This window comes from Oreochromis niloticus, linkage group LG13 (genome assembly GCF_001858045.2).
Source record: "Oreochromis niloticus isolate F11D_XX linkage group LG13, O_niloticus_UMD_NMBU, whole genome shotgun sequence".
Taxonomy (NCBI): Eukaryota; Metazoa; Chordata; class Actinopteri; order Cichliformes; family Cichlidae; genus Oreochromis; species Oreochromis niloticus.
This window is the reverse complement of record NC_031978.2, coordinates 19438905-19455028: the sequence shown is the minus strand read 5'-3', so window position 1 is coordinate 19455028 and position 16124 is coordinate 19438905. Positions and strand designations below refer to the sequence as shown.

At 42.0% G+C, this 16124-nt stretch overlaps 4 protein-coding genes across 7 annotated transcripts; 3 read left to right on the top strand and 1 right to left on the bottom strand.

Annotated features, from left to right (window-relative positions):
* Positions 1–142: 142 nt before the first annotated feature.
* On the bottom strand, positions 143–7131 carry LOC100694219 (sphingomyelin synthase-related protein 1). Of its 3 annotated transcripts, none has more exons than XM_005474106.4 (6): positions 6990–7131; positions 4102–4743; positions 3853–3948; positions 3647–3764; positions 3305–3455; positions 143–2449 (listed from the first exon to the last, which is right to left on the bottom strand). In XM_005474106.4, exons 2-6 carry the CDS (start codon positions 4737–4739, stop codon positions 2145–2147), a joined length of 1308 nt encoding a protein of 435 aa, XP_005474163.1. In that variant the 5' UTR covers positions 4740–4743; positions 6990–7131; the 3' UTR covers positions 143–2144. The 3 variants fall into 3 exon arrangements, with proteins under 3 accessions (XP_005474163.1, XP_005474164.1, XP_025753084.1); XM_005474107.4 differs by having other exon boundaries at positions 4102–4740; positions 6990–7110; XM_025897299.1 differs by lacking the exon at positions 6990–7131 and adding an exon at positions 6514–6704.
* Positions 7132–7317: 186 nt separating this feature from the next.
* On the top strand, positions 7318–9374 carry LOC102077159 (dual specificity protein phosphatase 13-like). The gene is made up of 4 exons (XM_005474105.4): positions 7318–8539; positions 8620–8834; positions 8915–9113; positions 9235–9374. The coding sequence occupies exons 1-4, from the start codon at positions 8328–8330 to the stop codon at positions 9254–9256; spliced, it is 648 nt and encodes a 215-aa protein (XP_005474162.1). The 5' UTR covers positions 7318–8327; the 3' UTR covers positions 9257–9374.
* An 80-nt stretch (positions 9375–9454) lies between these two features.
* On the top strand, positions 9455–13017 carry zgc:153981 (dual specificity protein phosphatase family protein). The gene is made up of 3 exons (XM_003440987.4): positions 9455–9640; positions 9817–10034; positions 10118–13017. The coding sequence occupies exons 1-3, from the start codon at positions 9516–9518 to the stop codon at positions 10327–10329; spliced, it is 555 nt and encodes a 184-aa protein (XP_003441035.1). The 5' UTR covers positions 9455–9515; the 3' UTR covers positions 10330–13017.
* Positions 12783–16085, top strand: LOC100693945 (dual specificity protein phosphatase 13). 2 transcript variants are annotated; one of them, XM_013269035.3, is made up of 7 exons: positions 12783–13094; positions 13328–13453; positions 13536–13777; positions 14920–15136; positions 15232–15354; positions 15417–15658; positions 15757–16085. In XM_013269035.3, exons 2-7 carry the CDS (start codon positions 13329–13331, stop codon positions 15984–15986), a joined length of 1179 nt encoding a protein of 392 aa, XP_013124489.1. In that variant the 5' UTR covers positions 12783–13094; position 13328; the 3' UTR covers positions 15987–16085. The 2 variants fall into 2 exon arrangements, with proteins under 2 accessions (XP_013124489.1, XP_013124490.1); XM_013269036.3 differs by having other exon boundaries at positions 12797–13094; positions 15441–15658.
* Positions 16086–16124: the final 39 nt, after the last annotated feature.

The following is a 16124-nucleotide window of genomic DNA, read 5'->3' as shown; positions in this document are numbered from 1 at the left end:
TGGAGAAGACCAGCAGGTTATGTTGAAACTGCATATCAAAAAACATTTTCACCAGCGATAGAAATGGTTTGTTTCTTCTCACGAATCAAACTCAAGCACAGTGAAAAAGCAGTCGTGAAATAATTAGTCAGAAAAACAAAAGTTATTTTCCTTGTCTAGCAACTTTTATTCCTGAGCCAAAAGGCAGAGATGGATTACTTGCATCGATAAACGATACACGTTGTAAACAGTTAAAGAGAAAGTTTGGATCAGACCTGCCAGAGTAAACACTGCACTTTTGAACCTTTACTTTAAAAAAAAAAAAAAAAAAATCAAAAAACTGCTTTTAAAGCTTTATAGGCAACAGATGATATCTCCATACTTTTACAGTCACCACTTAATTAATAATCAGTTAAAAAAAAAAAAAATCGTAGAAAACCATGACAGAGTATCAAACTGGGATAAAGAAACAATTACACATATAAGGTTTAATGTGCAAAACATACATTTTTTGCAATGAATATTCACATACTTTGTTCAGTTTAACTCTGAATATAGGGAGCTCTATGTCAGTGGTGAGGTTCACCTTAGTGCAAGTGAAATAAAAGACATTTTTTATGTTGGTGCAGAGACTTTTTTTTTTTGGTAGCAGCTATCCAACAGGTGTCAGATATGTTTGCAGCAAAGCCTGCGCTCTGAGGCATCACCACCTCAACTCCCGAAGAGGCACAACTACAGTATCAACCCACAGCTATCTCATTAGATTTCTGCTGTAATTATCAAGTACCACCAAAAACCCAAACCACCACCGAACAGTAAAGAACCCCAAAGCAGAAGCTAAGAATGACAAAAGTGATCATTTCAAGGCAAATCTTCAAAGAAAACAAATGTACCTGCAGCACTTAGCCAACAAATAAATCTCATTCTTTTCCTTTGGCAGAGTGCAATTACATTTAAAGGTACTGCTCAACATTTTGAGACAAACACTTATTCAGCGTCTGACGTAATGTACATATGAAACTATTGACTTTTTGCAGTCATGTGACCGCTAATCACGTGATGTTAACTTTTGCCATTTTGGACATGTGACAATATAGGCCAAGTAAATAAGGCCCCAATCTCACAGGTGTACAGAACTTTCAGTGACACCCCCCACTAGTTATTCGGAAAAACGTGTAGTCCCCTACTGGTTGGCGAAAACCTTTTTGAGATTATTTTGATTCCCCACAGTTAGCATGGAAGACAGCAACTTGTCTGCAATCACTCACCAACTGCTCTCCAAAAAGTAGTGAAACTGTGATAAGTCCAACAAACAGAGACCATTTGACTTTAAAGCGGAAGCAAAAGTTGAGTTTTAAAAATAACATTGTGAACTGTGAGAAACCGCTTTTATTTTGGAGACAATCTGCATTTCTGGTTTGCGCTACACTTCTTCCAAGTTTCCACTCAGTGGTTAGTAAGAGAGCATTTGCACTTAAGTTGGTATCTTCCATGCAATGGAAATGCGTGGTTCCATGCTTGCAACCACGGCAATCACAAGGAGGTTTCGGTGCAACACCCTCATTGTGACAAACTTCACCTAATGACACCCAGCAACCATTCACCAATCAGTTGGTGAATATATTTTTTCTTTGCGACTGGTAGTTGCATCATGTCCAACATGGTGAGAAATCTGTTGTCCTGTGAGAAACCTCTATAGTTAGCAGCCAGACAGCATAGCTTAGCTTAGCATAAAGACCAGAAACAACCAATGACGTTTATCCAAAGTTAAAAAATTAAAAAAAAAAAAAAAAAAAAAAATCCAAACAACAAATATCGACACATCAGCATTGCTAAAACTTGATGCTTATAAAAAAGTTTATTATTTCAAATGTGCTGGTAGTGTACCTTTAAACAGAGCCTGGTGAACTATACCCCGGTTTCCAGTCCATGTGCTAAGCTTAGCTCAAGCTTAGCTCAACATAGAAGTTAGCTAACTTCTATATTGACAGCTAAGCTAACATAGAAGAAAGTATCGTTCCACAACTGTCACTTTTATCAGTGAAATTAGTCAAAGATAACATGTTTTTATATAATAAATTATCAAGTTTTTTTTTGTTTTTTTTTTTTAACTGGGGCATTCACATTATAGTCCCATGCACATTGCCACTCCTGTAACGTCAGCTTTATCCAATCAGAGTTTTCATGAAGGCCGGTTTACTGAAGGGCCAGTGATACTGGTTGGGGACAGGTCCATTCACGTTGCACTCAAAAAAGGAGAACATGGGGAACCAAATGCGTGCCCTTCGGCTATGCTGGTAGGCACGGGTGTTAGCTAAGGTGTGATAGTAGAGGAAGAGGCGGGTGGTGATGTAGAAGGCGATGAACACGTCGATAGAGTAGTGCTCGTGACCAGCCAGGATGAAGAAAATCCCAAACAGGTTTAACACCCAAGATATGGTGTGAATCAGATTCCATGTTCGTGGAGTATCTGCAATTAGGAAACATAATTATAAGACATGCTCAGTGTATTTTATGTATATCCAAAGCTTGAAGACATCCTTGGCACTAGTTTATTTTAAGCTGGACAGCTGGTATGAGATATTTGTGCTGATATGCTGTGTTGTTGCCAAATGTGTCTCTGTGTATTTTGTCCAGACAATTCCACTTTGGTCTTCTCTATCCAAAGGACATTTTTCCAGAGGTTTTGTGGTTTGTTCAAAGGAATTTTTCAAAGCTAAACATTGTTGCCACGTTCTTTTTAGGGAGAAGAGTCTCCTGGCAACTCTTCCAAACAAGCCATACTTGTTCAGTCTTTTTCTGATTGATGGACTTCAAATAGTTTGGAAATGGACTTTAACTGCTCCCAGACTGATGGGCAGAAAGAACTGTTTCTGATGCATTTCATGTTTGGCATTGTGTTAACACTTGTCTAAATGCTCCAAACCAACAAACAGCCTCTGCAAACCTCTACTGTGATAGAGGTGCTCACACTTGCTGATGATCAGATACTACTTACACTTGTTTCTACTTGTGGTCTTGAATCCTATGACAGCAGTAAGCCTGTGCTTAGTTTTTTATGCATTACTTCTGCATTTTGGCTTATTTTTTGTTAAAAAAAAATAATGGCATGAGGTTGTATTTAAGTGATTTTAAGACCTGCTGAGGAACAGGTGATTTTTTTAAAATTAAGTCCCAATACATAAAACCTTAGCGTTAAAAGAAGGTGTACTTTCCTTAATTATTATCACATCATTTCTTTCCTACTAGTAAAAATACAAGACCTAACAAGAAAGCACACTCTCACTAAACTCATTGAAAGCCGAACAAAAGAATGAATCCTCACATTCTGTCACAAAGAAGTTGAGCATCGTGATGACAACAGTGTGCCCGCTGAACATGTAGTCTCCACAGGTTTGCACGCCTGTCAGAGTCATCCCAAATCCACTCCAGATTGTTAGAGCCCTCTGTATCTTTTCCCAGGTGTCGCCATATGTCTGAGGGACAAAAAAACCCCTCCAGTAATCAGTCATGCTGTGAATCACAGTGGCAGCTGTTTATTAGTTATCACCGCAGTACAGCTGAGTGATCAACTGAACTGTAACACTGCCAACAGCAATGAGAATAAAATAAAATAAAAAACTCCAGGAGGAAAAATGACAAACAGAATCTCATTTGTGCTTCCCACCTTGCTGGCACACTTCAGGTGCTGCCCTGGCACAGAAAGCGAGGTGGCAAACATGGTGCAGCAACGAAGCAAAAACACCGTTCCCATTAAAGAACACAGCCGTCTGAAGAGGATGGACCTGAAACACAGACGCACACCCAACTCAGTGTAATGTGAAGCCAGCAGCTAGGAATGTGCAAACTGCAGAAACGGGACCTATGGGCTACCTGTGTTTGTGAAGGAGCAGGATCAACAGAAACATGTAGCATAAGATGAGACCACAAGCTTCAGCCATGGCAAAAGCCCAAGGAATTCTGGGTACACTGTTAAGAGTACAAAAACATGCATATCAGAAAGCAGATAAGATAATGTGTACGTGAACTATGGAGCTTATGTTGCTCAACAGTGCCTGGAACATCATATAGATACTTATCAGTGCAAAATATGCAAAACATATAAAATATGCGAGCTTGTACCTGTCCAGGAATATATCAGGCAGCGGTGGGTATGTCCTCATGTCAGGGACGCGCTCATGTACGATAACCATGACAAAAGATGTGAATCCAAACACCAGAAAAACATATATGGAACTGATGATTGTTTTCCAAACCTCTGGGTCCAATCTACCAGCTAAGTGCTGCCTACACCTCCCATTGGAGTGTGTGTGACACAGCACCTCTCCAGAGCTGTATCCAGATCTATTGCTGTATCCAGATCTATTGCTGTCCCTTGACCGCAGCTCAGTCCCGTTAGACAAGCGATCACCTCCATTACACCCGTCAGCTCCATCGCAGCTCCACTTAACCCCAGCAGTGCCTGCGGGGAGCCCAGCGGGAAGACTGTCCGAAGGTGCGAGGCCCAGCTCCTCCAGCTGGGCCTGGTTTTTTCTCTGGAGCCGGCGGAGGGCTATGGTCAGCCTTTTGATGTCTCCCAGCACCGTGAGGCCCAGAGGAGGACCCCTCAGGTCGGCCTCAGTCAGAGCCAGCAGACTGAGGCCGTCCAGGCGGTGCTGCGTGCACAGTAGCTCCACGTACTGCCCAAAACCTTCTTCCTTCAGCCACTGGGCCACCTGCTTACAGCTCCAGGCACTCACATTATCTTCCGACAGTGCCATGCTGCTGCAGAAACAAACACTGTTAAGTAACGTGGGGTATGACAGAGATAAAAATAACTGAAATTACAGCGGCAGAGAAAAGTATGCACACACACACACACACACACTGATGTTCTGACTGATCAAAGGCTGCTGTTAACAATTCTCTAAAGCTTGATAATTAAGTGCCACTTCCTCCTCCTCTGCGTTTTGATCACTTGATTTCATAACTGTTCAGTGCCATTCTTTTAATGCAAAACTGCCTGAAGCTCACCCACTGACATTTCTACTCCATTTGCATGAAAATTAACACGAGCACTTTCCCCGCTGTTCATATCATACAGCGCTGCAGTTATATAAATTATTCATAAGTTTGCTGATTATTCTCCACAGTGTAGTGGTTTACACATTCGAATAACAAGCGAGAGATCGCTGGTTTGATCCCAGGGAAGAGTCATAAATCTCTTTTGGTTCATCCAGAAGATCATCTGGGGTGTAAATTAAATATGCGGAAAAGCCCGCTGTGGCGACCCGTTATGAATCACGGAGCAGCTGAAAGTAGCTTCTTTATTCTCCAAACCATTCCTGTTTTTTTTCTTTTTTGGCATGAAATTTGATAAAAAAACAGCATCGGGCCCAGCAGCATGTCAAATGTCTTGTTTGGAACAAAACAGTAGAGTAACCAAAGTAAAACTAAATGAGAGCAAATTTCAACAAATTTGTTGTTTCTTTAGTAAATATATGGGTTGGAGGTCTGCTATTTTTGTCATTGATAAACACATCCATCACGACTCCTCCAAAACTGACATTTGTAATCCAGAACTGAGGCCAATTTGATAATTTAGGGATTGCTAGTTGGACAAAGTTAGTCCTTTCAAGGTCATGGCAAATTGGCACTTTTGGCACTTTAACAATTAAAAAGTCATCATTAGTTGCCATGACTGATCAGTATGCAGCCAGTGCAGGGTTAATTAGCTGAGGGGTTGGCTGCCTGCTTGTGCTCTTATTCAGTGAAACCCTGCAGTACACGCTGCAGCCTGCTTAGCTGGTTTTGCATCATCTGTGTTCAGGTCAGTGACCGTACATTAGCACAAAGTGAGTGCACACTGACAAAGTGTCCCACCTAAAGCAGGAATTCAAACCCCAAATAACAGCGAGTCACTAAACATATTCCATAAGCCAAGCACAGCAGACGACAATCAATCTTTGCAGTTTGCTCATTTCTGCCCTTTGAACTTCTGACAAGCTCACCACTGTACAGCTCCACTCGTACTCCAAAGGTCTGCAAGTTCAACCAACATGGCTGTAGTACCGTACTGATGGCCTGCCTGCTGAATGGACACTAGATACAGCCTTGAAATTTTTATTTTGTGTTGAACCAAACAGAGAAAATCCAGGAATAATTCATTTTTACCATGATGTTAAACAGGCTCACCGTGGAGCTGACTGATTGAATGATTAGCTGATCAATCAGCAAAAAATTAACTGACAAAATTCACTAAACAATCCCTTTAAGAAGCAGAACATCTGGTAGAGTTTCTGGAACATGCTGTACATATTTTCTTAATATATTCTGACATTTTAACAGCTAAACATGACAAGATTAATTGATTAAAAAAACAAAATAGCCTAAATACTAGATTCTAGCCTCAAAGCTTTTGTTGGTGGTTTCTGAATTTCGCCTTCAGCCTGACAGCCACACCTAGTATGACATCACTCCTCTGACACTGGTTCAGTTTGGCAATGAAAGCCACCACTGATGAAAATCCCTGAAACCTACAAGCAGCTCACTCACCGAGGCGTGTGCAGATCTGCTCCCTCAAAGAGAAATAAGTTATTTTTAACTAGCCTCGAGATTTTACTGGCAACATCCCGCAGCTACTTGGGATATAAAAGTGCCATGTCAGCTTGTTTGGCTGGCTTACAGTGAGTCACAGTCAGGCAGTAGGACACAGCTGTGTGTGTGTGTGTGTGTGTGTGTGTGTGTGTGTGTGTGTGTGTGTGTGTGTGAGTGTGTGTGAGAGAGAGAGAGAGAGAGAGAGAGAGAGAGAGAGAGAGAAAGCCCTTCAGTGTGTGTGAGAGAGACAGAGGCAGCTCGACAAAGAGCTCATAGTGTCTTTTCACCGCAGGGGCCACAATGTAACGTCAGATTGCAACATTTCACTACTAGTTCAGCAACTTTCTCCAAATGAACAAAAAAACTACATGTTCAACTCAGACCAAACAGGTCACAGGAAGTCCACTTTATTATCCAATGATCGTCTCACTTACCAAACATCCACTGTCACTGCGCTGCCACAAGGTGCGGATGAGCCGTCTGTTTACTCCACCGCTCATAGGAGTACTTCACAGCCAACATGCTTCGGACTACTAAGCAACAGCAAACAGGAAGAGGCAACAGCAAACAAAAAGCACTCAAGAGGAGCAGGAGGCCTCCTGCGGGACCTCAGCTCAAAGGACACTGACATCTGCTGGTTACACTTGGAAAACCTGGGATTTCTTTAATCCGTCAACTTTGACTGTTTTACTGTGGTTTTCTTTCTTAACACTGTATTGTCATTCTTGCCTTGGCATTCATTTTCCACCCTTGTAACCTTCAAACTATTTTATATGAGGTTATGTTATACATCAATATCTCATGCATGAACTTAAGGGAAGAGTGTGCTATCATTTTAGCAACAAAACATAAATGAAATTAGCTGTTTTCGTTGTCATTTTGGGCATTGAATATTAGTCTCAAGTCGACTGCAAGTCGACTGCAGCAGTAAATCTTGCTACTTTTTTAGACATGAAAGCATCATTATGTAGAGATTAGACGGAAGAAAAGGTGATACAAACTAAACCTATAATGTTAAAAACACGTGCAATCATTCACTAAGCAAATGCTTATTAGAGACATTACAGACATGGTCAAAACAACCTACTGAAGCATCAGAATGGGGGATAAAGGTGATTTAAAAGTCTCTAAATGTGGCATTGTTGCTGGTCTGGTCTGAGTATTTCAGAAATTGCTGACTTACTGGGATTTTCTTGCATAACTGTCTTTAAGGTTTATGTAGAATGGTCCACAAAAGAGAAACTATTCAGTGAACGGCAGATCTCAGCGTGAAAATGCCTTGTTCACGCCAGAGGTCAAAGGAGAAAGGAGTAACTGCTTCAAGCTGCTGGGAGCACTCGTTATGACCAAGATATGCAGAAGAGCATGGATAACACACGATACCACACCTTTCTTGAACATAACAATGAGTTTATTGTACTCAAATGGTCTCCTCAGTCTCTCCACAGATAATTATATTCTTAACATAAATTTTTTTTAAATTGTTTTATCTATCACGTTTAAGTAGTTCTCATGTCGTAGTCCTTTCTGCTACCTACAGATTGTACCATTGCATTTGAGCTGTTAATCCATCTGCCATAACTGGAAAGCAAGTGACTTGACTTGAGAGGTTGACTGAGAGCCGGTGCCAATGAGCCACCTGTTCCTGACAGTCAGAGGCTGAGTGAGGTGGAACTGCTGCTGAAAGAGAGTCAAGGCGAAGGCAGCAGAGTGCAGCTTGGTTACATTTTGGTAAAGAACACAGCAGACCGTCTGCTATTGTAAACTTTGCAATGACAGACAGAAAGTCCTCCTCAGGTGCTGCCACAGGTGTGATATGTGATATACAAGATTTGGAGCCAAAACAGGAGAAGTGTGTGGCAGGGGGATCAGAGAGAAAGTGGGAGATCCCATCTCTCCAGGATCTGGAGGAGGTTTTACACTCAGCTCCAAGCTCCTGTCGACATGGAGACGAGGTGTGGCCGAATCTGTTTCTGGGAGACATGTGAGTATCGAGAGCTGGATTTAAATTCACATATGCACATCTGGATTGTATTCATTTGTTATATCTGCTGTTTGTGTCAGGTTTATGTCTCATGACAAGTTTGGGCTCTACCAGCTAGGGATCACTCATGTGCTGAATGCCTCACATGGTAAACTCTGCTGTAAAGGTAGTGATGATTTCTATGGAACCACAGTGAAATATTATGGAGTCCCTGCCAACGACCTCCCCACATTTGACCTCTCGCCGTATTTCTACCCTGCGGCTGAGTTCATTCACCAGGCTTTGACATCAGGAGGTACTGCAAGCACATTTTCAGAGAGGATCACACAGATCTGAGTTTTCACTATATTTGTTTCTGCCTTTTCTGATTTTCAGGGAGAGTGTTTGTGCACTGTGCTGTGGGTGTGAGTCGTTCAGCTGCATTGGTCCTAGCCTACCTGATGATTCATCATCACCTCAGTCTGTTGTCCTCTATACGTTGTGTGCAGCAGAAGCGCTGGATTTTTCCCAACAGAGGCTTCCTGCGACAGCTCATAGGCCTGGACCAAAAACTGCAGGATGATGGTTTAAATGAGTAAGAAAGCCAGAAACAACCCTCTATTTCCTCCTCCATTTGCACCATTTATTGCATGTATAAACCAAAGTGTTCAGCTTCATTCACTCCCCTCCCCTGTCCTCTTCTAATGTGACATCAGTGGTATCAGAGCGAGCTCCTGAATTCTCCCCCTGGGGTTTTTTAGCATCAGTGAACAGACCAATCAATGCTACAGCGTTACAACATTAAATAACTACATCCAGACAGTCCGAGAGAACACACTGAACACAGAGAGCTAATTTTGGAGCCAAGCAGCATTCAAACAACCACCTGCTCATGCCTCTCACCGAGCTGTAGACTTCGGTGGGAAGGGGGACGGTGGGCACAGACAGCCTGAGCAGTGCGGGGGTGTGCTGAAGGAGCACTCTGCGTCCAGGGAGAATGTCAAGGAGCAAACAGCTACAGGACCTGCTGCTCATTAAAGAACTGGAGGTCATCTTGGATTCCTGCCCTGTGGGGCTCACACCGGTGGATGAAGTCTGGCCCAACCTGTACATAGGAAATGTGTGAGTGCGCTTTTGTACAACATCTTTCTGAGTTCTGCTGGAGAGAAATGCCTGCTATAAAGGAGAACTTGTATTCCTTTTACATTTAAGTTATTTAGCATTTATAGACACTAAACATGGTTGTTCTATTCTTTAGATTTACTCTTTATTTTTTTTCTCTTTTTCCATGTCTCCAGGGCTGTAGCACAGAATAAAAAGACATTGCATAAGCTTAGCATCACTCATGTGCTGAACGCAGCGCACTCCAAGCAGGGCAGCATTGGTGACCAGAGTTTTTATGGGAACACCTGCGTTTACTTTGGCATCCCAGCGGAGGATTCAGAGGACTTTGACCTCAGTCAGTACTTCAAACCTGCAGCTGACTTCATACACAAAGCCCTGATGAGCAAAGATGGTAAACTGAATGTGAATACTAGGCTGTTTTTTCTTTTCTTTTCAAGAGCTGGCCCTCATGATATTTTCCATCCTTCTCTACAGGAAAAGTGCTGGTGCACTGCATCATGGGCGTGAGTAGATCGGCCACTTTGGTCATAGCGTACTTGATGCTGTGGCAGCGTCTTACTCTGAGAGATGCTCTGAAGCATGTTGTCCAAAAACGAGCCATTTACCCCAACCGGAACTTCCTGTCCCTCCTCCTCAAGCTGGATGAACAGCTGACACGAAAGAGGAGGCTGTGTCCTATTCTCTGACAGCCTTTGTTCCTCACTGCACCTTCATTTGATTAATCAACACCTCTCCATATGTAGAACTCCACTCTAATTGGTGATCAGTGGTTTGTAAATATGATGTGTAATTAGATTTTGTTTGATGTGGTTGCAGGTGTAAGTCTGGAGTGACCTTTATTTATTTATTTATATTTTCGAGGTTGTCTGCTGTCTTTCTACAGTCCAGCAGCAGCAGTGCTCACACTTAGCCTTTATGTCATGTTTCTCCTGGTTTGTTTTTCATATTTAAATCATTTTCAAATGTTCTCTGTAAGTGTTAGGAGTCCTGCTCATAAGCTTTGTAAGTACAGTTTTATGAAACCCATTAAGTTTTGTCAAATCTCACTGAAATTGTTTGGTCAGATGGACACTGCCATCTTAAATATGTTCAAAAATATGTATATCTGACTTCTAACAAGGTTTAACCTTGAACAGTTTTCCTGATAAGACACAAATAAGACTCAAATAAAATAATTAGTTGTTTGTTTCATTTTACTTTTTTTTTAATTGCCAAGAGCTTACTTAATATTGCCTAATCGATCTGACAAAAACAGGCATTTTTGATTGCTGAGCTGTATATCTTAACAGTGCTCTGTTGGATTGAGATCTGGTGACTGTGGAGGCCATTTGAATTCAGTGAACTCATTTAAATGTTCAAATTTAACAAATTTGTAACAAGCAGCCATCTGAAGATGGTACAGTGTTGTCACAAAGGGATGGACATGGTCAGCAACCATACTCAGGTCGACTGTGGTGTTTAAATGATGCTCAGCTGGTATTAAAGGGCCCAAAGAGTATCGAGAAAATATCTCTACAACCATTCCACTAACATCAGCCTGAATGTCGCAGCAGAAATCGAAATTCATCAGAACAGGTGATGTTTTTCCAGTGTGCTGTTGCACAGTTTTGGTGAGTCTGTGCAAACTGTTCTTTTCTGACAGGAGCCACACTGGTGTGGTCTTCTGCTGCTGTAGCCCAAAGTTAAATGTGATATACGTTCAGAGGTCCTCTTCTGCATACATTTGTTGTAACAAGTTGACCTTGACAAGTGGTTACATGACTTTATACTGCCTTCGTCTGGCTTCAAGATGACCTTTTTAGAGAGAGTTATGTGAGAAAATCACATTAGATAAATGGACTGGTTCTTATGTAGTGCTTTTCTACTTCAACTGAGCACAAAACTTCAAAAATTCAATAATGTGAAGTTATACAACTTTACACTCATTCATACAAGCGCTTTTTTTTCCAAGCAAGTGCTTTTTATCTAACATTCATGTACATTCATACTCTGTTGGATGCATCACAGAGCAACTTGGATTAGTATCTTGCCCAAGGATATTTGGCATACGGGATTTAACCACTAACTTTCCATTCAGTAGATGACCTGCTCTACCTCCTGAGCTACAGCCACCCGTAGATCAGCAGTTTCAGCAATATTTATGGTTGTTGGTGCCTGTCTGCTGCCAACAACAATGCCACATTCAAAGTCACTTAAACCGCCTTTCTTCCCCTTTCCGATGGTTAGTTTGAACTTCAGCAGGTCACCTTCACCATGTGTACATGCCTGAATGCAATGACTAGGCGTCATGTAAATGACTTATTAGATATTTGCATTGACAAGCAATTGAACAGGTGTACTGAACAAACTGGCCTGTGAGTATGTATTGAAATGGATGTAGCCATGGTGACATTTCTCACTGGTTCCTGTTTTAAAACTTTGAGTCATGGTCACCTGCTTGTACCTAATAAAGTGGCTGGTGTGTGTACATAAACAGTTTTAAAATGATGGCATCTTATTTACTAAGATTGGTCATTAGTTAAACTCAGAAGCATGAAAGGCAACTCTGAAGTGGCAGTTTAAAGGGTAATTGATTTGTCAGGGTGAGGTTGGTAGTATCTGGACCAACTGGAGACCTATTACCACTGTGGGTTTTGTGTCTGCACGCAGAGGAAACCTTGAGCAACAGGAAAGAGTTCAAGCAGGAAATGGTTAAACAAACAAGAAATAAATTCGGCTTGAACAAAGCGGACAAAAGCGCTTCTGCTACCACACAAGCTGACAGAACAAACTGGTAGAGACTGGTAGATATAGTGCTGGGCCTTGATTGGATGATAGTGTAGGTGTGCCATCAGGTGTTTGCTCAGGAGTAAGAAGAGACCCAAAAGATAAAAACATTATCATTCTGACAGGGACCAGAAAGAAAATATAGGATGAGGACTCCAAAATAAAAGTGAGGTCATGCCGACTGTTACTGTTGCACTATTGCACCCCTAAGGTCATGCAGTCTTCCTTTCTTTAATTGGTTATTTTATAGTAAACAGCCTAATTCAGTATGAGCAGATTAAAAGCAGCCAAAGCTAATAAATCACTGGTGAATATCATCCACATCTCTTAAAGGGACAGGGCAGCAGGCTTTACTCTGCAGCAGGGTAGCAACACAGACACATGCAGAGGAGCCACGTGTTACATAACAGTCCACAGTCATCATGGAAACATGTGAGCTAATGTTAAAGTTCACAGGATAAGGCTCAGGGTTGCCCCATGAGAATGAAACATCAGGTCTGCATTCACCATGAATAAAATGGGTTTTGAGTGCCTGAACAGTGAACACAGTATGTTAGATAACTTTGTCACTTTTGAGTGTATGATTACAGAGTTATAAAAGGAAACAACCCCAGCTATGTGTGACTGTGATGAACAAATAAGAGCGGGCAGAGTAGGAGAGGAGACCGAAGTGCCTCGAAGTGAGGTAAGTTCATGAGATTGGGCTGGTTTTCAGGTAAGAAACATTTAGAAAGAAAGCAGGTGTGGCATCTTGAGAAAATCCCACTCTCAGGTCTGTGTCTTGTTAACAGAAGCTGGGATGACTAATAAGTTTACATAACAAACATTAACATTTACGGAAGCTTTTCATAGTGAAGGGTTAATAAATGACAGTTGTGTGTGTTCTTGAAATTTATGAGTGTCTGTGTGTTTGTACAGTATGTCTCTTAGGGATCCTCCGTATGAACCTCCCTCTGTCTCAGAGCTGCAGGAGTTTCTGCTCGCTGACAGACGACCGACTGGACATGTCAATCAAGTCTGGCCTAACCTTTACATAGGCAATGAGTATGCGTGCACATATTAACATGCACACGCATCTATAAACATTCTGCACTCGTGCAGCACTGAGTGTGCTATTGTGTTTCAGGGTAGCAGCTCGTGACAAGGGCACTCTTCACAGTCTGGGCATTACTCACATTGTAAATGCTGCTCATGGATCCCCCAACCCAGGCCATGGGCTCTATTTCTACGTCAACACTGGCCCACGCTTCTACAGAGACATGGCAGTGGATTATTATGGTGTTGAAGCTGATGATGCAATGGACTTCATCCTCAGTCCGTTCTTCTATCCAACAGCAAGATACATCAGAGCTGCACTGGCCATGGGAGGCAAGTCGGCAGGGTTACAGCATGTGGCAGGATTAGATCTCAGTGTCATACAGCCACACCATCTAATGAGACTAGAATTTATTCTTCACTAAAATAAGGAATCCTTATTTTAGTTTAGATTTAGATTTGGTTTCTGGCTCCAGTTTTAAAATTAGGATGTCATTTATTAAGGGGAACAAGCTCTCCAAGCCTACCTGGCCTCATGTGAAAAAGCGATTGCCCCCTGAACCTATTACAAAGCCGACCCAGAACATCACACTGCGAACACCACGTTTGACTGTTGGTATGACATTCTTTTATGAAATGCTGTGCTAGTTTTGCAGCAGATGTAACGAGTCTAAAAACTTCCCAAAAATTTCAGCTTTTGTCTTGTCAATCCACAGGATGTTTTCCCCAAAGTCTTGGGGATCATTAAGATGTTTTTTGGTAAATGTGAGACGGGTCTTTGTGTTCTTTTTGGTCAGCAGTGGTTTTCTCCTTGGAACTCTCCCATTGATTTATCCAGTCTCTTTATTTTTATTTAATCATGAACCTTAACTAAGGCAAGGGAGGTCTGCAGTTATTTAGATATTGTTCTGGGTTCTTTTGTGAACTCCTGAATGAATCGTTGATGCACGTTTGGAGTAATTTTGGTACGCTGCTCAATCCTGGGAAGGTTCAGACACATTCCAGTTTTCCTCCATTTGTGCATTTGCACCCTCACTATGATTTGCTGGAGTTTCAAAGGTTTGTAACACTTTTCAGACTTTGTTTCTCATCCATTCTTGAGTTTAGATTTTGGCATGATGTGTTGCTTTTTGAGGTCATTTAGCCTACTTCACTTTGTCAGACAGGTTCTATTGAAATGATTTCTTGATTCATCAGGCCTGGCAGTAATCAGGCGAGTGAAACTGAACTCAGCTTTCCAAAAAATGTTGTTAATCATAGTTAATTCGTGATTTAACGAGAGGGGACGATTACTTTTTCATACCGGGCCAGGTAGTAATGAATGAAATCACAATTTAAAAACTGATGATGATTTGAAACATTTAAGTGTGACAAAAAAAAAAAAAAAAACAGACTAGGAAGGGGGCAAATACTTTTTAACAGCATTATATATCTATAAATGGTATTGAGGGTAATGTTTATCATCTCAATCTCAGGACGGGTGTTTGTACACTGTTTGATGGGTGTGAGCCGATCTGCAACCTTGGTGCTGGCCTTTTTGATGATTGTTGAAGGCCTGAGGCTGCAGGAGGCAGTAGCCGCCGTCAGGCCGCACAGAGACATCTGCCCAAACCCAGGCTTCCTGCAGCAGCTCCGCAGCCTCGACATGAGCCTGGAGAGAGAGAGGAGGAGACGAAGACAGGCCCAAACACTGTAAAGATACAATCAGTCACACACAAACCCATAAGCATCAACATATGCAAACACATATGCGCACACACACAACACACACATCTTTATTGCTACAGAAGTCACTTAGCCCAGCAGGAAGAAACGGCATCACTGACAGAGCTGAGGAACATCCTTTGGACAAACAGGAAGCCGGTGGCACCCGTCAATCAAGTCTGGCCAAACCTCTATGTTGGAGATGAGTGAGTAGAGAACTCTTTTTATTTCCATGAAATGTATCAAAAACGATATTCTAGTAAATCAGTTTGTATGCCGTGTGTGTATGCAGGTCTGTGGCACGAGATAAAATCACACTTTCATCTCTGGGTATAACTCACATACTAAACGCTGCAGCAGGACAACACCGCATCAACACAGGCCTGCAGTTCTACAGAGACCTCAAAGTGGAATACCATGCTGTTGAAGCTGCAGACCACCCAGAGTTCAACCTCCAGCCTTTCTTCAGATCAGCCGCACAATTCATTGACAATGCGCTGAAGAAAAATGGTTAGAGGCTAAGCAAATAGATATGCATACATTAATGTTAAGCAATTCATGAGTTACTTTCAGTGATTATTAAAAGGACTGATCAAAATGTCTTTCAGGGAAGGTGTTTGTTCACTGTGCCATGGGTGTCAGCCGCTCTGGAGCGCTGGTTTTGGCGTACCTGATGATCTGCCAGGGCCTGTCGTTAGTGGAGGCCATCACTGCTGTGCGTCTGAATCGAGACATTGGACCCAACTCTGGTTTTTTGGAGCAGCTGAGGCAGCTGGAGCTGAGCCTGAATACACAGAGCAGACAGATCCCAGAGGAGGACTGTACCAACACATCCTGATAATGAACACACTCAGGAACGTTTCATTCCTCCCTTGATTGGCAACCTGTGTTATTTTAATTAGTTTCTATCAAAATAATTAAAACTTTAAAAAAGGTCTGCGTGTCACCTATTTTATTCACTTGACTTTTTCAGGCC